The following is a 24,249-nucleotide window of genomic DNA, read 5'->3' as shown; positions in this document are numbered from 1 at the left end:
TCAGGGGAACTGATCCATGGGGAGAAACTGTTGTAATAAGCCTCACTCTGCAGGATTACCCAGTACCTAATTGTAGTGAGAAGGACATGGGTTTCAGCCAAAACTGGAATTCTAATCGTGCCCCTTATTAGCTAGTTATGTGACTTAGGGAATGTCATTTATACTCTCTGGCCCAGCTTTTCTTATTTGTAATCTGGGTAAGAGATTTGAGGATTAAGTGTCACAATTTATGGAAATAAGGTGCATAATAAATATTCATTTATTTTCCTTCTACTTGAGGTAAATGGAGAAGGTCTCACAGAGAATAGAGCTGATCAGAAGTTATGGGTATACTACAGGGAACTCCTGAGCCCCTGGGTCATTAATGGACCAGACTCTGGCTATGGGATGTGGTTCCTCTCAGACTAGGGTCTTTCCTCTTTCCCTTTAACTCTCACCTAGACAGAGCACAGCAGTGAGGGTAGGAGTCATGGTGTCTCCCACTGGATAAGATTGGGCAGATGGATGAGGCCACTTATTTTCTGCAATGACTATTGAAGAAAACTGAAAATAGTTAATGAATTAAATGATTATGTATTAATATGTGATTATATAATAAAAAAGAAGTTATGGGTATACCAAATAAGGTATCCATCTGGTTGGCTTGAGCAGGTGGTTGGCTTGAGCAGGTCTAGCAGGTTACTCATCTCCATTAAATGGCTTCAGCAAACTAGGCTGTCAAAGAAAATTCCTAGAAAGTCATTTGATACCTAACAGGCTTGGATTCCTAGAATCTTGAACAAGTTCCAGGATAATCCATGACTGAGTTAGCAGGGCAAATGACTTTTACTCAAGTAAGAAAGATTAACTAGGGTTAGCTTAAGTAGTGATTGGTAAAATCAAGGATTATTTCATTTCCCTCACTCCTTGGCTACTACTACATCTGTGGTTATTTCTCATGGAAACCTTCTATTTGGCTTCTCCCTATTATTCCAGATTGTCAGCATCTTTCTCTTATTGTCCTATCATATGGTAATTCATTGAATGATACCTTTCCTAGCACCTTCAGTTTTTAAAATAATAGCTTTATTGAGATATGATTCACATACCATATAATTCACCCATTTATTGTGCAAATCAATGGCTTTTAGTATATTCACAGGATTGTGCAACTGTCACCACAATCAATTGTAGAACATTATAATCACCTCAAAAAGAAGCCCATATTTGTTAGCAGTCACTCCCCACTTGCCCCCAACTCTTTTCTCAATATGGCAACTGAATGGTTTGGCTCTGTGTCCCTGCCTAAATCTCATGTCAAATTGTAATCCCCAATGTTGGAGGAGGGGCCTGGTGGGAGGCAATTGGATCATGAGGGTGGATTTCCCTTTTGCTGTTCTCATGATAGTGAGTTCTCAAGAGATCTAGTTGTTTGAAAGTGTGTAGCACCTCCCCCCTCACTCTCTTCCTTTCACTCATTTTCTGAGGCTTCCGCAGCCATGCTTCCTGTATATCCTGTGGAATGATGAGCCCATTAAACTTCTTTTCTTTGTAAATGACCAGTTCCAGGTATTTCTTTATAGCAGTGTGAGAATGGATTAATACAGCAACCATTTATCTTTTCTCTGTTTCTTTAGATCTGTCTATTCTGAGCGTTTCATATGAATGGAATCATACAATATGTGGTCTTTTGTGACTGGTTTCTATTACTTACCATAATGTTTTCAAGGTTTGTCTATGTTGTGGCATATAACATGCTTCCTTCCTTTCTGTGTTCAAATAATACTCCATTGTGTAGGTATTTTGTTTATCCATTCATTGATAAGCATTTTTTCATACATTTTGGCTTTTATGAATAAAAGCTATGAATATTCATGTGTAAGTGTCTGTGAGGACATGTTTTCATTTCTTTTTGGTATATACCTTAGAGTAGAATTACTGGATCCTATGGTAATTCTGTCTAATTTTTTGAAGAACTGCCAGTGTTTTCCAAAGTATCTGCACCATTTTATATTCACACTGGCAGTGCATGAGGGTTTTAATTTCTCCACATTCTTACCAGCATTTATTAACTGTCTTTTTAAAATTATTATAGCCATCCCTGTAGGTGTGAAGTAGTTTTGATTTGCATTTCCCTGATTGCTAATGATGTTGAATATCTTTTTTTTATGCTTATGGCCATTTGTATGTGATTCTGGAAGAAAAAAATCTTATTCTGTGCCAAGTCACCAGGAAAGAAGAAAACAAACCAAAACAAACAGAAAAAGAAATCCTTTACCCATTTTTCAGTTAGGTTGTTTATCTTTTTATTACTCAGTAGTAAGAGTTCATACACACATATACATTATATTACATATATGTATATATATATTTTACATATATATGTATTCTAGATACAGATCCCTTATCTGATACATGATTTACAAGCATTTTCTCTAAGCACCTTCAGCTTTATGGTCCCTTCTTGTTCTGCTGATTGCTTTGCCAATCTCCAATTCTTTATGTGTTCAGCCATATAATCTTTGCTTCTGTATTATCTTGGCAAAGTTAGTAGGAGAGAGGGTCAAGGAAAATGCCTGTAAGGGTTTGGATTTTTCACTATTCCCTAAACATATATTGTGTGTTCATATGTTAGTGCATTTGTACACATTACCTCTCCCTGAAATGCCCTTACTTCACTTTTCCTGTCTGGTAAACCTCAATTTATTTATAATGACCTTTCTTTCTTTTTAAAAATTATTTATTTTTACTTTAGATTCAGGGGGACATGTGCAAATTTGTTACATGGGTATACTGCATGATGCTGAGGTTTGGGCTAATGATTCCCTTGCCCAAGTAGTGAACATAGTACCCAATAGGTAGTTTTTCAACCCTTCCCCCATTTCTCCCTTCCTCCTTTTAGAATCCCCAGTGTTTATTATTTCCATTTTTGTGTCCATGTGTACCCAATGTTTAGCTCCTACTTCTAAGTGAGAACATATGATATTTCAGTTTCTGTTTCTGCCTTAATTTGCTTGGGATAATGGCCCCCAGCAGTATCCATGTTGCTGCAGAGGACATGATTTCATTGTTTTTTATGGCTGTGTAGTATTCCATGGTGTATATGATCCATCTTAAATGGATGGTACCTCTTCTGTTAAACTTTTCTTGACCCAAGCAGAGTTAGTAGCTTCTTCTATTCATACATTTTATCTGTTATAAATATCACCTATCAGTGAGCTCCTCAAGGTCTAGGATCTAAATTGTTGTTTTTGTATGCCTATGATCAGTACATGATGCTGCTTAATAAATGCCCACCTTTTGTATTATTAGCATACTAGTTATCATTAAAAGAGATGCTACTTTGCTATAAAGAAGCTTTTTAGTTTGATGTACTCCCATTTGTCTATTTGCTTTTGTTGCTTCTGCTTTTGAGGACCTATTAAAAAAATCCTTGCCCAGCCCAATTTCATGAAGCATTTATCCTGTATTTTCTTCTAGTAGTTTCAAAGTTTTGGATTTTACTTTTAAGAATTTAACCTATTTATAGTTGGTTTTTGTGTGTGGTGAGAGACTAGTTTCATTCTTCCATATGTGGATATCTAGTTTTCCTGGCACCATTTATTGAATAGACGGTCCTTTCCTCATGTGTGTTCTTGGCACCTTTATAAAAATAATCACTTGGCTGTAAATACATGGATTTATTTCTGGGTTCTCTATTCTGTCCCATTGGCCTGTGGGTCTGTTTTTATGCCAGAACCAGGCTGTTGTGTTTACTATAGCTTTGTAGGATATTTTGAAACCAGACAGTGTGATGCCATCAATTTTGTTATTTTTGCTCATGATTGCTTTGGCTCTTCAGGCTCTTTTGCATTTCCAAATGAAGAGACAACCTACAAAATGGGAGAAAGCACTTTCAAACTATGCATCTGATAAAAGTTAATATCCAAAATGTATAAGGAACTCAACAGCAAAAAAAAAAAAACATAAATTATCCAATTAAAAATGAGCAAAAGACCTGAATAGACATTTCATTTCTCAAAATAAGACATACAAATGGCCAACAGATATGTGGAAAATTACACAACAACACTAATTATCAGAGAAATGCAAATCAGAACCACAATGGAAAATCATCTCATCCCAGTTAGAATGGTTATTATAAAAAAGATAAAATATAACAAATTCTGGTGATGATGTGGAGAAAAGGGAACTCTTATATACTGTTGGTGGAAATGTAAATTAGTACAGCAATGATAAAAAACAGTATGGAAGTTCCTAAAAAACTAATAATGGAACTACCATATGATCCAGCAATCCCATTACTGGGTATATATCCAAAGGAAATCAGCATGTTGGAGAGACATTGGTACATTCATATTTATTGCAGTAGTGTTCACAATAGCTAAGACATGGAGTTAAACTAAATGCTCGTCTACAAATGAATGGATAAAGAAAAAAATTTTATATCTACATCTATATATAAATGTAATATACATAGAGAGATAGATACAATGGAATACCATTAAGGAATAAAATAGAACAAAATCCTGTAATTTGTGGCAGTATGGATGAACCTGGAAGACATTATGTTAAGTGAAATAAATCAGGCAATGAAAGAGAAATACTGCATGTTCTCACTCATATTTGGAATCTAAAAAAGTTAATCTCATAGAAGTAGGGTTAAATAGTGGTTACCAGAGGCTGGGGAGGGTAGGGGAGAGGAGAGGACTGGGAAAGATTGGTCAATGAGTACAAAGTTACAGTTAGGAAGAATAAATTTTGGTTTTCTATTACACAGTAGTGACTGTAGTAAATAACAATGTAATATATATTTCAAGAAAGCTACAAGAGAAGATTTTGAATGTTATTGCCACAAAGCCACAAAGAAATGATAAATATTTCAGATGATGGATATAGTAATTACCCTGATTTGATCATTATACTATGTATAAATGCTTTGAAACATCACATTGTACCCCATAAATATGTACAATTATTGTGTGTCAATTATAATTAAAAATTAAATTTTAATAAGAAATAATACATATAAAGAGCTTAGCCCTGGGATAGAGAAAGTACTCAGTATCTTTTTAATGCTATTATTGATGTTGTTTGTGAAATAAATTAATTTGGATGGCAGCTTATAAATCACTTCCATATATACTTTCCTCATTGATACTTGAAAAAAATGCTATGAGGTACAAAAGGCAGGAATTGTTATCTCCATTTTATAGATAAGGACACTGAAGCTCAGGGAGATTAGGAGGCTTGCCCAAGTTCATATAGCCAGTAAGTGATAAATACTGAGACTTGAACCCAGATTTGATGATGGTGTAGTTTTGTATTTCTATTTTTAATTGTCTTGCTCTAAATTGTCTTACCTTTTAAAATACAGTGTCTATAAATATTGTGTTCATTAACTATAAATGTAAAAACATGTATTAGCAAAGGCTAAAAGATAGTTTGGAATGAATGATATAATAAATATTTTATCCTTGATAGACATAGCAGAATTACACAGAATGTCTTCTTGCTGGCCTGCCTTTCTTCCATTCCCCTACTGAAAAGAAAAAAAAACAGGGAGAAAAATGTTAACTGCCAGTTGAAAACATCCCTTTCATCCTTAAGACCTGGAGGCCATAACCAGGGTATCATGCTTCAGCTGGTGGCAGTGTATATTAATTACAGAATACTTAGGTATATGGAAACAAATCATTTCCTGATGACTGGCAATACTTACTAAAACCTATAAAGGTTGAAAATGCCTCATTACTCTGGCTGTGTAGGCTTCTAGTTGGCATTTTCTCATTTTAAGATTGGTGCCTATTGGACTGCTCTTTTTGTGTTTTCCTCCCTTATAGCTATTTACTTTCTCTCTTCATTTTTAGTTCTAAAGTCAATGTAAGATATCATTTTACAGTCTTAAGTTATCATCTAGCTAATAGAATGTTAAAGAAATGGGTTATTGTAAGAGCCTATACAGACTAACATGTGTTTCCTTTCCCTGGGTTAATTTCTCTGAATGCTTATGCTGAGGTAAATGCTTGGGTTGCTGATGTCGTGTTGATGAAGTATATCTTTTTTCTAAACATAATGATCATGAAATAAACAACTTTAAAAATATATTGTTAATACATTGTTAACATAAGAAACAGGCATAATGATTAAGATAATTTACATTTTATAAAATAAGAGTTCAAATAGTCTAGATTCTTGTGGCTTTTATGAAAATTATATTTTAAATTTCTTTTCATTTCCTGAATGGCAGCTAGAATGTAGGGATATGAGTCTATAGTTTTTCTTGGGCATAGCTCTTGGGGCACTCAGGTTGGGGTACAATAAATTATTCTTATTCTTCGAATTGACTGTGCATCTTTAGGATAAAAGTTGGAAGACTGTCTGCCGCTTTCCCTTTTTAGGCCACTTCAGTGTGTTCTTGTCCTGCTCTCTCAATTGAGTATTTTTGGTTATTTGCTAGTGTCGAAATGATAGAGAGGGCTATCACATACCAACTTGAAAGTCAAATATGCTGGAATACATAATTTGAATTTCTGATTGTTGCTAGTATATAGTAATACAGTTTGTTATTAATTATTGATCTGGCATTGTCCAACCTTGGTAAACTGAATTATCAGTTCTAGCAGCTTTTTTTTTGATAGATTCTATAGGTTTTCCTATATAGGCAATCATTTTGCCAATAAATAAGCCAGCCTGCCTGCCTGCCTGCCTGCCTGCCTGCCTTCCTTCCTTCCTTCCTTCCTTCCTTCCTTCCTTCCTTCCTTCCTTCCTTCCTTCTTTCCTTCCTTCCTTCTTCCTTTTCATCCTTTCTTTGCCCTCCCTTCCTTTCATTTCTTTCCCTTCTTCCTTTCTTTTTCTTTTCTTCTTTTCTTTTTTCTTTCCAGTCTGATGCCTTTTTTTCCTTACCTTATTGTACTGGATAAAACCTCTAGAAAAATGGTGAAAACAATCAGTCTTTCACTATTAAGTATGATGTTATCTGTAGGTTTGAGGAAGTTCTCTCCTATTCTTAGCTTGCTAAAAATTTATTTTAATTTTCTAATTTCTTTTGAGATAAGGTCTCATTCTGTCACCCAGACTAGAGTGCAGTTGCATGATTTAGGCTCACTGCAACCTCCATCTCCCAGGCTCAAGCAATCCTCCTACCTCAGCCTCCAGAGTAGCTGGGACTATATGTGTGTGCCACCACACTTGACTAATTTAATTTAATTTAATTTTTTTTTGTAGAGATGATGTCTCACTATATTGCCCAGGCTAGTCTCAAATAGCTGGGCTCAAGCAATCCTCCTGCCTCGACCTCCCAAAGTGCTGGGATTGCAGGCATGAGCCACCACATCTGGCAAGTTTACTTTAAAAAAAAAAAAACAGGAATGGATGTTGGATTTTGACAAATGCCTTTTTTTTCTGTAGCCATTAAGAAATGATCTTAGCATTTTTCTTTTTCAGTCTGTTAGTATGGTGATTTATACTGATTACTTTTTGATTGTGAAAACAACCTTGCATTGGAGGTACAAACTCTTCACTTGGTCATGATGTATTTATTATTCTTATATATCAGTAAATTTGGCTTGCTAAAATTTTGTTGAAAATTTTTACATCTTTGTGCCTGATGGATTTTGATCTTGGCTTTCTGTGATTGTCTTGCCTGGTTTTGGTATTAGAATAATGCTGGCCATGTATAATAACTTGGGATATATGCTCTCCTCCTAATATTCTGGATTTGTTTGTGGGGTATTGGTGTTCTTTCTTCCTTAAATGTTTGATGGATTTCACCAGTGAAACCATTTCATCTTAGAGTTTTCCTTGGGGAAACAATTTTAAATTAAAATTTAATTTTATAGTAGACATGTAGCTATTTAGCTTATCTGTTTCTTCTAAAACTTTAGTAGCTTGTGTCTTTCACAGAATTTGTCCATTTAAACTGAGTTGTCAAATTTATTGGCATGAAGTTGTTCATATTTCCTTATTATCCTTTTAATACCTGTAGAATCTCAGTTTATGCCACTTCTATTCATCCTGGCATTGGTAATTTGTATATTCTCTCTTTTTCTCACCTAATCAGTCTTGTTAGAGTTTTGTCAGATTTATAGATTTTCTCAAAGGAACAGCTTTTGGTCTTATTGCTTTTTCTGTTTTCTATTTCATTGATTTCCACTATGATCTTTATTATTGCAATTCTCCTGCCTAATTTGGGATAAATTTGCTCTTCTATTTCTAGTTTTTTAAGAAGGAAACAGATCTTTCATAGGAGATGTTTCTTCTTTTTTAATATAGTCATTGACTGATATAAATTTCCCCTAAGTAGAGCTTCATCTGCACTCCACAATTTTTGATGTTATATTTTCATTTAGTTCAAAATGCTTACTAGTTTTTCTTTTGATTTCTTTGTGGGTTATTTAGAAGTATGTTTTAGTTTCAAAACATTTGGGTATTTTCCAGAGATTTTTCTGTTTTTGATTTCTAATATAATTAAGCTGGGATCAGAGAACATATTAATAATTTGTATGACTTGAATCCTTTTAAATTTTTTAAGACTAGTTTTATGGCCCAGAATATGATCTATCTTGTAAATGGTTCACATATACCTGAAAATAATTTGCATCCCACTGTTCTTCGGTAAAGTATTCTGTAAATGCCAATTAGGTCAAGGTATCCTTGCTAATTTCTGTATATTTACTGGTTTCTGTCACCTTTAAAATCAATTATTGAGAGAATGGTATTGAAATCTCCAATTATAATTGTAAATTTGTTTATTTCTATTTGTAGTTCTCTCAGAGTTTGCTTCATGTATTTTGAAACTTTGCTATTAAACACACAAACATCTAAGGAATTTGTATTCTCTTGGTAAACTGACCTTTATTATGAAATTACCTGATTAATTTTTGGTACTATGCTCTGAGATCTATTTTGTTTGATATTGTAGTCATGCTAGGTTTATTTTAATTAGTGTTTGCTTTGTATATCTTTTACCATCCTTTTATTTTTATAAATTAACATGCAGTAAAAGTCAATTTTTTATTAGTACATACTTTTATGAGTTTCAACATATATATTGTTTCATTTAATCTCCAGAATTATGACACAGAACCATTCCATGACCTCAGCATACTCCCTCATGTTACCCCTTGGTAGTTATACCCACCACCATCCCTAAACCCTGGAAGCTACTGATCTGTTTTCTGTTGCTTTATTTTTGTCTTTTTGGAAATGTTACATAAATGACATTATATGGTCTGTAAGCTTTTGGGGCTGGCTTCTTTTACTTAGTATAATATTTTGAGATTCATTAATTTTGTTGTGTATGTCAATAGTTTGTCCCTTTTTACTGTTGAGCAGTATTCCATGGTATGGAACTTTGTGAGGTCTCTTCTCCATTCTCCTCTACCTGGACCATCTTCCGGATTCTTTCCAGTTGCCAGGGCTCTATTTTGGCCCTTTGGCCTGAAAGCTGGGACCTTATTTTCCCTGCTCTGCCACGCAGTTATCATGGCTGCACCCACATCTTGGCCCAAAGACAGAGGAATTGAATTGAATATTCACCACAGAAGGACAATCACTGCTTCTCTGACCAAGGAGAAAGGTTCCTCTTTTTCAGGGTTTTAGGCATCTGCCACCCCCACTGTCACCATTGTCACTCCTCTTGCTACCAATGCCTTGAAATTGCCTTGGGATCCAGGCCAGGCCAGGCCAGGCCAGGCCAGGCGGGGCGGGGCGGGGAGAGGCGGGGAGGGGCGGGTCGAGGCGGGGCTAGGAGAGGCGAGGCCTCCTCTCCAAGCTCTCTGAGCTTTGAGAATCCTCTTCTCTTTAAGAAAGAAGTGGCCGGGCGCGGTGGCTCAAGCCTGTAATCCCAGCACTTTGGGTGGCATAGGCGGGCGGATCACGGTCAGGATATCAAGACCATCCTGGCTAACATGGTGAAACCCCGTCTTTACTAAAACTACAAAAAATTAGCCGGGCGTGGCTGCACGCGCCTGTAGTCCCAGCTACTCGGGAGGCTGAGGCAGGAGAAGGGCATGAACCCGGGAGGCGGGGCTTGCAGTGAACTGAGATTGCGCCACTGCAGTGCAGCCTGGGCGACAGAGCGAGACTCCATCTCAAAAAAAAAAAAAAAGTAGGGGGCTTCTCCTGGAGCTTTTTCTGTCTGTTGACAGGTGACTGTTTCTAGCTTACATGATGCCCTAAGTCCAGGTCGGGGTACACTGGGAAATATAAGATAGGGGGTGGGGTGAGGTGGGGACTCACCATCAGCTTGGTGAAAGTTTGCATTCTGATTTTCTTTCTCAATTCATCTGTTCTCATTAACATGTGGTTTTCATTTACTTTTAAGCTTTGTGAAATTGCACCAGGCCAGCATTTATTCTAGAGCAAACTTTCCCCCAGTACTGAGGCAGAATCCTTTTGACAGTGGTGACAGTGGGGATGGCAGATGCCTAAAACCCCAGCCTTGTAAGGTTTCCACTCATGGTTTGAATAGAAATGACTTCCAGCCCTTTGTGAACCTTGGAGAGTATTCCTTGTGCTCTTTTTTGGCGGTTCTTTCTGCAGACAAATATGCTTCTCATTACTCGCTGGAATACTTGAGGGTGACTGTTTTTCGAGCTCTGGAATCCTCTCTGTGTACTGATCTCTCTTCTTATATTCTGTCCTATCTGCCTTGATGTCCCCAGACTCTCAGCTCTAGGAGAGTACTAGGTTTTGCCTGGGTTCCCACTCCCTGTACCTCTGTCTGAAATCCGTAGGCAGTAAATTTAGACAGTCATAGGGCTCACCTAATTTGTTTCTTTCACAGATCCCCTTCCTTCAATGTTTTGAAACTTTTTTTCCATATATTTTTGTCTGATTTGAAAGAGTTTCAGGAGGTAATGTAAATTGAATCTCTCTTACTGGAAACATAAATTTATAGGATATAATTGAATAAGTAATGGTGAAATCCAGACTAAAAATGCCTAATTATTTTAGAGATGATTGTATGAGAGATAGCTTTACAAAGGAGGTGAAATTTGGGCAGGTGTGGTGGCTCACACCTGTAATCTCAGCATTTTGGGAGGCTGAGACAGGTGGTGGTTGGGGGGCATCCTTGAGGCCAGCCTGGGTAACATGATGAAACCTCTTTTCTACAAAACAACAACAACAAAGGAGGTCTAATTTAAACTAGTCTTTGAAGGAGGGAGGATATTCCAGGAGAAAAAAAAATTTTTATCACCAATGAGATAGTTTGGAGAACAACCTGATAAGATGGTTCAGAGTATATAGGGAACTAATAAAAAATAAGGTTGGGATCAGATCAAAGAAGTCTCTGAAAACCAGAAGTTGTGCTATAATGCAGTGATGGAACGCCTTTAAGAAGTTTTTAAAGTCTAAGCAGTGTTATATAATGAGCACAGAGTTTAAAATTAATATAAACATTTATGTCCAGCCTATATATTTCTTTTAACTTAAGTGCATCTGTTCCTTTTCCTGTCCTTTGAATAAAATGAAGAGCAGCCTCATAAAAACATGGCTGGTATTGTTTTTATCTAATACATTACATTTACATAACATTGGAGTAAAGCCATTTCTTAACTTTCTTTAGTTCCTTAATCTTTGTTCATAGAACATATTTTCCATTATAATTTTAACTACTCTTTTCAGGATGCATTTCGTTTTTTCTCTACTTAAAATGACAATGATCAAAACTAGATATAATATGCTAGTAAGTTTGTTCTAATGTAGAATTTAGTTGAATGATTTGTTTATCAAATTCCTTTTAAATACCTGACAGTATCAATGTAGCTTTTTTTCACAATAGCATTATATTTCACTTGAAAGCTATTGACATCCAAGTAATTTTTATACAAATTATTCATAGCTTGTCTGGTTTCCATGTTATAATCCCGTAATGTCAAGTCATATTCTGTTGTTTTAATATGATCATTTTAAAATTTATCAAACTCATTAGATGTTTCAGACTTTCATTGTTTCCTGGTATTAGATATGTACCTCTCTCTGTTTAATAGAGGTTGAAGTTTTGATACATTGGGTAAGTTTAATACAGTGAAGAGAAAAAACATGTTTTTAATGCTATTTTCCAGCATCAAAATAGCATTAAATGATGCTATTTTTCCAGGATATGGAGAAGAAAATAAAGGAAGATATGGGGAGATTTATAGAAGAAAAAAGGGAAATATTGAAATTGAGGACAGACAAGCCGCTCTTAAATCAAATCCAAGGCACAGAGACAGAAAAGTAGAGAACTAAGATAAGTGTTGAGATAGAGAGACTGGAAAGATGATGAGTTTAAATCAACAGAAGCAGTTTTAAGGACATTCCGAAAAACTAATTGGAAACGGAACAATTTGCCTAAAGCAGAGCTGCATAGGTATATGGTATACTAGCATGTGGAAACAGACAAAAATGTTCATGTAAATCTTTCAAGAAGAGTGAGTACAAGTTTGGTGAAAAAAATGATTTTACAGTAAAAGGACTTATTTCGAGTGTACAGGAATCTTTGAAAGGCTTCTTAAATAGGGGAAAAGATTTATGAGTGAAAGCAAAAAGTAGATATATAGAAGGCAGATGAGAATGTTGGAGGATAATGAACCTCTCTCTTTTTTCTTTTAATGTATGCATACTCCACTAGAAGATTAGAGAATAAAAGGTGTTTAGAGAAATGACTGCCTTCTTGTACACAACAATGTGTATAGTCAGAAGGAGCTTCTCTTTAGACAGAACAGGGATATCCGGAAAATGATATACAAACAAGATGTTTAGAATTTGTTTGAAAACAATCTGAATTGACAGATATCATTTGGATAAAGATAGACATAATGTAGAATAAAATTCGCTAATATGGAATTGGATAGTGGGGTCGTTCATTTATGCATATAAAAATAAAGGTTATGAAATGTTTAGAAAGGGACACTGTATGTTGTGAAAATAAATGTAAAACCTTACAAAAGCAGATAACTTGCCAAAGGTAGATACATTAAGCGTGGAATAGAAGATACTCCGAATTTGTTAAAAATGCTCTAGGTGCCTTAACTTCTTTTCTTTTGGAACACCAGATTATACTGAGAAAGGTTAAAGGATTTTTTAAAAATGATAGTGTAAAGGGATGCAAAATGATAAAATCTGTGAAAAGAATAAAAGCTCCTGGTGTCTTAGCTGAGCAAAGCTGTCCAGATCTTGAGCATTGATTACATATCTCCACAAGCAGTTTGAATGGAATATGGACAAAACAAGAAATTACACAGCTGACGATACAAGATGCACTAGCTACTCCTTTTTTCAGAGGGAAAAAGAAGTAATACGTAGTAGGAATGGAACATACTGACATTATTCAACTCCAATTGTAAAATATTTGCAGGAATATTTTAAAGGCAGGAGGCTAGCAAATAAGCCAAGAAGGATTTGTTTGTTTGTTTGTTTTTGTTCTTTAGTGGAAGAAAATAATGGATCAGATACAATCATTGCTTTTGAATAAATAAGCCAGAATTGCTTTATAAAGATATTGTCTACATATGCTTTAGAGAAGAAGAATAAAAAACTATTTGATAAATAAAAAAGGGGGCATACAGTACCTAGGCTCATCTCATTAGTATCTTGACATCTCTCTTTTACGCCAATGCCTAAAGTATGTTATTTCTCCCAAGACAAATCAAATCCTTTAACTTGCCATTAGCTATTCAAAACTTTAAAAATAAATATCCTTCAAACCAACAACTTCAATCCCGAGAATATGTCCCACAGATATACTTAGACAACTAAGTGTATGTACAGGGAGGTTAATTGCAGCATTGCTTATAACTGCAGAAATTGAGGGAAAACCTGAGTGTTCAACTAAACAGGAATGGATAAATAACTTATGACATTCCCCCACTATAGATTACTGTGCATGCACTAAAAGAATGAAGTAAATCCTGTGCACTGAGATAGAAGACTATCTGTGTTATCTGCTCAAGTGAATTTTAAAATGCACAACAGTATGTATAGTAACCCACTTTAAAAAGGCCTTTATATATTTTAATACAAGCATAATGTAGATTATGATATGTAGAGAATGAGGTCTTGAAGTATGCTTACTAAACTGTTAACAGTAGTTACTTCTAGTAAGTGAAAGAGGTAGCCTTTAAGTTTTTAACTTACATCCTTCTGTATTTTGACTTCAAAAAACATACAAGCACATATTTAATTTTTTAAACCTGAAATTTATATGAGGGAGAAAACAAACACAAGTTTGAGAGCCAGCATTTTCTCCCCAACTCCCGTTTCACTACCCTTTCTCTTACCTTAACCTTTACCACTACCACAAACTACCACAAACGAATACTTTAAGCACAACTCATTTTATTATTGGGAGAGGTTTCACAAATAAGTTCCTGATTTCCAGTTAACTTGTTGTAAAGTTTACATCCTACCCATTGTGACTACATGGCTTTAAAGTTACCAGTGGTAGCTTCTGAGAAAAATTTTGTTTGTTTGTTCATGCATTAATGGAACATATATTAAGTACCAACAGTATGCCAAACACTGGGGAATTCAAAGATGCTAGTCTCTCAACTGTTTCAGCTGATGCTTGACTGTCCTCTCCCACACCCTAGTGTGCTCATTCAGTACTTCCCAATACTCTACATTTGAAAGGTGATTCCCACAAATTTATTGCAATTTAGACCCCATATATCAATGCCGAGATCGCGCCACTGCACTCCAACCTGGGCGACGGAGCGAGACTCCGTCTCAAAAAAAAAAAAAAAAAAGAAGAGCGGAAGTGACTCTTCTCATGCCTTCAGCATGAGAATATTCCCTTAAAATTGGCATCTCTTTTTACAAGATGAGCTATTATTATTTTACTTCTGCTTTTCTAAATAACAGAGACAGCAGACGAATTAGCAATGGAAAATAAAAGTAGTAGCATAGGATATATAATGTTTGAGTTTACAAAGAAAAAGGGGCATTTGTGAAAGATTTGATATTTGTTAACATAAACATGTCAATCATTGTTGGAAAAAGAAAAATATGATATATAATCTTGTTTTAAAGTGTATGTGTAATGTATAAATATTTTTGGAATAAAAATATTCATCTCTTTCCCTAGAGGGAGAGTGGCTGGATCAGATCATCTCTTTGAAGTTCCAGTTCTGTAATTCAAGCATTTTCTTTAAAAAGCAGTTTTAAAATTAAAATGAGAAGCTTAACTGGGGTTTATATTACACATATGTGTAGGATCAATATTTTTAAAACTGCATTCTTAATATGTTATGCCTTTTGCTCTTTAAATCTGTGAAACAAAACATAGTTTTATTTGAAGTCATTAAAATATGAAGGGGACAGAGTAATCAATGCTATTGGTTCTTATTGTATTATATTATTAGAAAGCAACTTGTGTATCTGTCTTCCTGATTTTTTATAATGAAACATTTCTATCTTTGAAAGTACAGACTCAATCTTGCCAAAATGTTCATTTTTTGTATCATTGTTAAATTGTATATTGTCCCCTTTTGGTGTACTTTACTAGCCTGCTATAATCTTTTTAAATTCATTATTCTTAATCGACAAATAAACATTATATATAATTTGTCATGTAAAACATGATATTTTAATCACATCATGATAAATGGGGTATCCATCCCCTAAAGCATACATTTCTGTACCCACAAAAGTTAAAAATAAAAGATAAAAAATGAAAAACATGATGTTTTGAAATATGTGTATGTTGTAGATTCAACCTGTTATAATCTTAAAAGTGATTGTCATTCTTCCAACTTATATCAATAGAACAACTGTCTATTTGTCATTAGTTGAGACCATCAGGGTGTAGTGAAAAAGCTAATCAACAAGGATTCTTCTCACCAGAGCTCTGTCACTGCTCTGAATTGTGGCTGCTAGCCTGTTAATTCTCCACTAAACCTTTAGGCATTTGGAGACAATTAAGTCTCACGTTGGGGTTTCCTGGGCTTTTTTTTTTTTTTCAAACAAAGATAATTAAGTCTCAAACTTTAAACTTGAAAGATATTTGGTCAGGCAGTAGCAATGTACTGAATATAGGCTTCTCAAAGAGATGAAATAATACAATTAGTAAAAAGAACTATCGTGTACTTAATACAGTTGCTCTCTACTTTTCTTTCTCAACCTCCCTCAAAACAAAACAAAACCAAGATGCTTCAATCAACCACTATAAAAGGACTATTAAATTATCGTGAAAAGGAATGTTGGACAGTCTAATACTCTCATTCTGCAGATGGGAAAGTAAAAGTGCACATTGTAATTATTTTTCAAAATAAGGTAAAAGCTGATAATTGTGTAAATAAGCAAAAGTATATACTTTTTCCTTAATCGTTTTTAACCTAAATTAGTCTTAATTTTGTGTTATTCCTACAGTGAAAGAAAATATGCATTGTCACATATCAGGAAAGTTGTGCAGTTATTTTTTCTTCTCCCGAATAATTATTCTGTTGGCTTTATGTTCCACATATGTTGCACCACATTAATATTCAAACAATTTTAGCACACGAGGATTTGTAACCTCATTTTACCTTGATTAGTGACTCAACTCATGTTCTTGTTGTAGGGCTTTGACCAGCTTCGACTTGAAGGATTGCTTTGTGATGTGACCCTGATGCCAGGTGACACAGATGATGCTTTCCCTGTGCATAGAGTCATGATGGCATCTGCTAGTGATTACTTCAAGGCTATGTTCACAGGTAGTTTGCCATTTAAAACTCTGAAACCACATTAAAACAATATGAAAAATCCGTGTTTAAATCTTTTTTATTTATAACATGAAATTTAGTTCTTTTGGAAACAGCTTCAAAAGAAGTACACAACAGTATGTATGGTTTTCGGTGGTGCTGTTTTAACATGGAAAATTGATGCACTTTTTTCATACTGTCCATCTTTATCTCACAGCTTTTCTTTTTCAAGCTCATATCTAGTGGGCCATCAGAGACTCTGTGTCCTGCTAATACAATCTCTACTCTATGCCAAAAGATAGGAAGTGAGAACATTTTGGAAGCACTTGCATCATATATGACCTCCATTAGTATAGAGATTATCTTTTTTAAGTACTTTCTTTTAAAGATAAAATGTGCAGCAGACTGACTCTAATACGACTGCTTATATAAAATAAGACTTTCCCTTGATTTTATTGCATCTAATTAGCAGCAGAAGTGAGTTTGACCATAATTATCCACCTTCATTTAATTGAATGTCTTTTTATTTAAGGTGGGATGAAAGAACAAGATTTAATGTGCATTAAACTTCATGGTGTGAGCAAAGTCGGTCTAAGGAAAATTATTGATTTCATTTATACTGCAAAGCTTTCTCTTAATATGGACAACCTTCAAGACACGCTGGAAGCTGCCAGTTTTCTACAGATTCTGCCAGTTTTGGACTTCTGTAAAGTATTTCTCATATCTGGGGTAAGATATTTTGAAATCCGATTTTTCCTGTAGTAGAATCTGATGTAGGCTGTTTAGATTAGAACTCATGAAATCTGCTGTGCAGGAATGTGAAACTTGCCATGAGACAGATGTGTCTTGTAGTATGTGGTCTGTAAGCAAGGTGAGATTGAAACAGGTACATTTTTATGAAATAGAATCATTTAATAAAAGCCTCTGTGTTGGCCGGGCATGGTGGCTCACGCCTGTAATCCCAGCACTTTGGGAGGCGGAGGCAGGCAGATCATCTGAGGTTGGGAGTTCAAGACCAGCCTGACCAACATGGAGAAAGCCCGTCTCTACTAAAAATACAAAAATTAGCTGGACGTGGTGGTGCATGCCTGTAATTCCAGCTACTTGGGAGGCTGAGGCAAGAGAATCGCTTGAACCTGGGAGGTGTAGGTTGTGGTGAACTGAGATCATGCCATTGCACTCCAGCCTGGGCAACAAGAGTGAGACTCCATCTCAGGAAGAAAAAAAAAGCCTCTGTGTAATCAAATGACATTAGATACTAATAATGTTTGATAAAGATATATACTTTAACTGTTTGATAATGGTATATACCATAATCTGGTTTTATTCACCTTAACGACTATACAAGCAGGCTTCTTAAATGTAATTGAATGGAAAAGTAACCTGAGCTTCTAGAACTCTTTAAGATTTCTTCTTTTAATATGGGAGCTAGATCTTAAGAAGAACTAATACCTATGGGCAAACCTGTAAGAATGTAAGTCTTGATTCCATAGAAACATATCACCTACTGAATAGTGTTTAGCCATTTTTTAATAGATAAGATAGGGCACATACAACTACCAATCGATGAAGTACTTAGTGGTAGTCACTCAGTTCCTGAAGAGAGTGTTTTATTTTAGTTGAGACCCTTAAATTTTACTTCTGGGGAGATAAATGGCTACATTGGACAGAAATATTGCCAAGACTTCCAGAGGTCTTGGAGCTTGTTTTTCTGATTAAGAATTCTGGCAATATTAATTTTTGGTATATTTTCTAACTCATTATGTTGATGGATATGTTTTTTATAATTGTTTAACTCATATCAATCTTAATATAGGTAAATAATTGCTGTCAGATCTTTACAACTTACATTTTTTGAACATGGAACCTTCTTTAAAACACTAACTTTCAAGAGAGCATATCCTTAATTATTTTATTATTAAGGTACTTACTATCTTAAAAGTCAGCCAATAACTAATTTAACTGGCCTATTGAAAGTGTGTTTTTTGTATGTTTGATTTTAGAAAACTCAGACTACTATCTCACAATTACTTATAAAATTTGAACTAATTGCTACTTTTAAGGGTTTTTATGGCACCATGGTGCTAAATTGTTGACTTGTATTGTCTTCTTTATTGCACAAGTAGCCCAAGTGAAGTTGGTTAATTTCCATGCTATTGCTTGCCTCCATTACTGAATTTAGGTGCTAAATTTTATTTTAATTTGATCATACAAGGCCCATCCCCTCAAGAGCTATTAGGATTTCACCTCTGGTTGTGTCACTGGCATGATATAACAACTTCATTTCAAGGAAAAATGAATCATATTGACTGTGATTTTCAAAATGCCTCAAGTCCAGAATTTAATTTAGTAGTAACACTTAAAGCTTATACTTATAGACTCTTAACATTGCTTTACACTGATCTTAGCAATACATAGTCATCCTGAGCCAAATTAAGGAAAGTGCCATGATTTCTTTGGAACTAATCATTAACAAGAGACATTGTTGGCCTATCCTCTAATACTGAAGTTTAGTACTTAGAACTTCAGATACTGATTGACATCAGTTCCTTTACCTGAAAGAAAATGACCAAACTGGATAATACACAATACAAAAAAGTTACAGTAATATTATTGTCACAATAATAGAAAAGAATTTTGTTCTAGATAATTGTATTTAAAGCAATTTTATTTAAAGATGAGACCATAGTCACTTCGTATTGCTAATTTCCAGTAATTAGACTGTTGGTTCCTTAACCTGTGTCGAAACATTTATTGTAATTGTTTAACAATTTAGAAATGTCTTCATTTTTATAAACACTTAATATTGCCTGAAATGTCATGTTCATTATTTTTTTTGCATCCTTTGCAGACATCCTAAAACCTATTTCTAATGGAGAAGAGGCTTCTCTGTAGCAAAGATTACTTGTGATAGAGTTTACTCCTACCTCTCAGTTTTAGAATTTTCTTGCCTATGAACTTTTAGGAATTACCTCTTTTCTTTGCATTATTCTACCTTACTTGTCCTTCATCCTTTTTTGCAGAGGATATGTCTGTATGGTTTTAGAGTAGAAATCTCTTCCCTCTCAGAATCCATTGTAATTTTTGAGAAAATCTGGCAGATTATTAGTTCCAGGAACATGCAAAACCCAAGTTTTCCTTTACCCTTCTTTCATGCATTCTGTTTTTTAGTTAAACCTATGTTCAGTCTTGCTCTATTTATTTCCCCTTTCCTTCTCAGCAATCAAGTGAAAAAGGAAAAATAGTAGCCCAGTGTATTTTCTACTTATAAAAACTGAACATCTCAAGATACTATATTTTTTAAAGGAGGATTTTTTGAAGTTCTTCCATGAGCTAAGTTATTATAGATAAATTTTAATATAGTGTTCTCATGTTTAAGAACTGTGTGCTGAAATCAGATGTTTTAGAGGAAATAGGCTTTATGTTTTTAATGATATAGTGATATTATAGTTCACATAACTAAAACACTATTTGGGTTTGAACTTCTAGACAGAAAAATTCCCTTCTAATACAATTCTGTTCTATCCTATTCTCAATCATTTGTGTGGAGGAAGAAGAACAGTGGTACCTAAAATGTGAATCAGTAACAGTGGTACATAAAATGCGAATCAGTAAAGAACCCAGAAAACATGTATGTATTAGTTTTGAATGATACCTCTAGATACAGTAGTAAAGCCACACTTGCCTTTGGTGGGATAGAGATACCAGTTTTCTATAACAAAGCATCAGTGTTAATAGAACAAGAGCCAACCTCCCTTCTAACTTTGCCATCATTTGCAGTGTTTCTTAGTGGTTTATAGGATGTGGCATTTTTGTTTTTGCTATGTTACTTTCTTGGAGTTATGGAAAAGAGGACAATGAAATGAATACAGAAGGATGACAATGAAGGATAGATATGAAGCATAGTAGGTAAAAATTTCTGTAAAACTAAAACCACTTTTATATACTATGGAGATAATGGAAAATTGCCTTTGTTTAGTCATACCTAAAAATTGCATTGGTTCTGTCCTTATGACATTGTATAACTACATGTTAAATACTGTGCCCATTAGCTAGTTTTTTTTTTTTTTTTTTTTTTGAGGCTAAGTGTCGCTCTTGTTGCCCAGGCTGGAGTGCAATGGCAGGATCTCTGCTTACTGCAACCTCTGCCTCACAGGTTCAAACGATTCTCCTGCCTCAGCCTCCCGAGTAGCTGCGATTACAGGCATGTGCCACTGTGCCCGGCTAATTTTGTATTTTTAGTAGAGATGGGTTTTCTCCATGTTGGTCAGGCTGGTCTCGAACTCCTGACCTCAGGTGATCCACCCGCCTCAGCCTCCCAAAGTGCTGGGATTACAGGCATGAGCCACCGCACCCAGCCCCATTTGCTAGTTTATAAGAAAGTTGTGCAAGTTTTGTTTATCCTTTGTTTGCAATTTGAAATTTTTAGCATCTAGCATTTGCCTCATGGAACTTTTGTTATGGAGGATTTTAGGCTAGTTCACAAAACAACCTAATTTAATGTTAGGTTGCTGAAATAGGGCATCTGTAATTGAACTCAAAAGATTACAATTTAAATATACAAATATATAGAATGAACAAAACAGAATAAAGGTGAGAAAGAAATCACTTTATGTTTGTATAAAAGCATTTTTTAACAAGAGAATGAAGATGTCATTGGACTTTAGACTTGGGGATAATCTTTCTTAAAATAATTTTTTAATTGTGTTTTCCCCCCTTGATGCAGGTAGATTACTGGTTCCACCTGCACAATTGTTATCAGTGATAGGGATGGAGAGCTCACAATGAAGTAGAGAGAAAGTTTATTGAGGTGACTGGCGGTGATGAAGAGTTGGAGACAGAAAATAAAGGAGGTACATAAGTGGGAAGGAGACAAGAGAGAGGAATAGGGAGAATATGTTTCTCTCAAAAGAAAAACAAAAAGAATCAGAAGTCATTGGAGAAGACAGTTCCTTTTGCTTTGCCTCTGTTACTAAATTACTGAGGATTTCCTGCATAGTACATATATTTCACATTCTTCATTTAATCTAAATTGTATTTACCCGTAAAGATTAACAGACATGTTTTTTAAGATTGTTTTTCACCTTTGAGGGCATTTAATGCAAGTTAGAGACAAATTGTATAGATAATTAAAATTAAAAATGAATCAAAATTATTTCCCTCCCCACCAAACCAGTCTTGACTTCCTTATTGACAGGGCTGATATTGGGCAAATAGTACATCCCCGTTGCTTATGGTCGGCCATCCATTCTGATTGGTTGATACCCATCTTGTGTGGTTGTTAAATATTCTAAATATCCCTCCTATAACCTTGAGCACCCATTCTTGCCTATCTGCTATCTGGGACTCTGTCTGGGAAGAGGCCTAGCCTGGGCTCAAACCTCTTCAGCCTCACAAAAGCCATTGTAATAACTAACATTGCATTCAATAAAAGAACTGCATTCAAAGTGCAAATAAATAGAGAATTGAATATTTTGGGCTGGAGACACCAGTGGCATTCACCTCAAATAGCATTTAGAAACTGAAGAAAGACAAAGACTGAGAGAGAGGTGTTTATTATTCAATTATCCCTTTGTTCTTACCAAAGTGTCTCTTCTTTGTGTCTTCTGACGGTCTCATCTGTGGAAGGAGGCTTGAGAAAAGATACCTGTACATTCTCTGCCTGCTAAAGTAGCTTGTTTGATTTCTTCCCAGTCTTATTCTGTGGATACGGTTTCATTCTCTGCATTGATTGTACTAGATATCAGGCTGTCATTTTAATAAACTAGATAGCACCAAGTAGAATTTGGCACATTGAATGGCTAAGGAGTTCCCCAAATTTTTGGCCGATTTCTTAGTCTTTGCATTTCTCTTGAGAGTACAAAAGCAGATACTGGCTGGTCCGAGTGCAGTGGCATTTACAACTAATTGATCACAACCAGTTACAGATTTCTTTGTTCCTTCTTCACTCCCACTGCTTCACTCGGCTAGCCAGAAAAAAAAAAAAAAAAAAAAAAAAAGCAGATACCCATTTTTTTCTAAATGGGAATTTCTTTGTATAAAACACCAATCTTTAAAAGTCCTAGATTTCAGATGAAATCTTCCATTAAAATAGCAAATTATGTTAATGACAGTGTTTTGGGTACATCAGTTATAATTTGAATAGTACGGCAGCAGTGAGGACCAGTATGTTATTGAGAATACCACTTGCAATGTTATGATGTTGGAAGTGCCTTTAGGATTACTATGAATGTTGTTTGGTTATAAAAGAATAATTTATAATAATTTATATCAAAGAAATGTAAATGAGCAGTTGATTATTTTAAGAACAATTTTATAGGTTCCCATAGGTGCTTGAAGAATTTTATCGTTTTTTGTTGTTCTTTTTTTTTTTTTTTTTGATGGAGTCTTGCTCTGTCACCAGGCTGGAGTGCAGTGGTGCAGTCTTGGCTCACAGCAACCTCCGCCTCCCGGGTTCAAGTGATTCTCCTGCCTCAGCCTCCCAAGTAGCTGGGAATACAGGCATGTGCCACCACACCCGGCTAATTTTTGTATTTTTAGTAGAGATGGGTTTCACCATGTAGGCCAAGATGGTCTCGATCTCCTGACCTCATGATCCACCCACCAAGGCCTCTCAAAGTGCTGGGATTACAGGCGTCAGCCACCACGCCCGGCCTTGTTGTTCTTTTTAAATGCCAATGTAGTTATTTGGATTAACTTCTGTTATAACTCTGTTTTCAAGTGTACCTTCTTTGGAATTGTGGCCGGGTTTTCAGATGAAATAAAAGATGAACTCATACTACACTTGATCTTAGCCAAAAGGCCGAGAAGCGATAAAAGATGAACTCAGATGAAATTTCTACTTAGAAATTTTTTAAATAAGCTTTAAACTTCATATTTTATATTTTCAATGTGTATTCTATTATATATGTAAATTGCATTATAAATCCAAGTATCCATTTATGAATATCCAGTTATCCATTTATCCTTTCATATATCCAATGGATACACAAACACATGTATCCATTTAAAAATACTATCTGGCCGGGTGCGGTGGCTCACGCTTGTAATCCCAGCACTTTGGGAGGCCGAGGAGGGTGGATCACAAGGTCAGGAGATCGAGACCACGGTGAAACCCCGTCTCTACTAAAAATACAAAAAAATTAGCCGGGCGTGGTGGCGGGCGCCTGTAGTCCCAGCTACTCGGAGAGGCTGAGGCGGGAGAATGGCGTGAACCCGGGAGGCGGAGCTTGCAGTGAGCCAAGATTGCGCCACTGCACTCCAGCCTGGGCGACAGAGCGAGACTCCGTCTCAAAAAAATAAATAAATAAAAAATAAAAAATAAAAAAATAAAATAAAAATACTATCTAGGCTTAATGTTTGGAGATCTAGCTGAGTCACTTTTAAGAATCATGATGGAGAAGTGGATTAAAATGAACCATTATAGAATATTATGTATTTATCTGAATATTGTTTACTATAATTCCATCAGTTTTGGTCTATTTATATTGTTAATTATTACTGTAGGCTTTGCTTCTTTAATTTCTATATTCTATGATTAATTTTTAAGCTTTGATTACATATACTTGCTAAGAATTAATTTCCTATTACATATTTTTCTTCT

General features: G+C 35.2%; 1 protein-coding gene and 1 pseudogene across 2 annotated transcripts in view; one reads left to right on the top strand and one right to left on the bottom strand.

Annotated features, from left to right (window-relative positions):
- KLHL13 (kelch like family member 13) overlaps positions 1 to 24,249 on the top strand; it is a 78,394-nt gene that overhangs the window by 36,008 nt on the left and 18,137 nt on the right. For both annotated transcript variants that reach the window (XM_030807337.1, XM_004092499.2), the window contains 2 exons: positions 16,526 to 16,658; positions 17,179 to 17,375. In XM_030807337.1, coding sequence (XP_030663197.1) covers positions 16,526 to 16,658; positions 17,179 to 17,375 — 330 coding nt within the window. The remainder of the gene's footprint in view (positions 1 to 16,525; positions 16,659 to 17,178; positions 17,376 to 24,249) is intronic.
- Positions 23,381 to 23,460, bottom strand: LOC115833501 (annotated as a pseudogene).

The sequence above is a fragment of the Nomascus leucogenys genome, chromosome X, assembly GCF_006542625.1.
Source record: "Nomascus leucogenys isolate Asia chromosome X, Asia_NLE_v1, whole genome shotgun sequence".
NCBI classification, from domain to species: domain Eukaryota; kingdom Metazoa; phylum Chordata; class Mammalia; order Primates; family Hylobatidae; genus Nomascus; species Nomascus leucogenys.
This window is presented reverse-complemented; position numbering and strand designations above follow the sequence as displayed.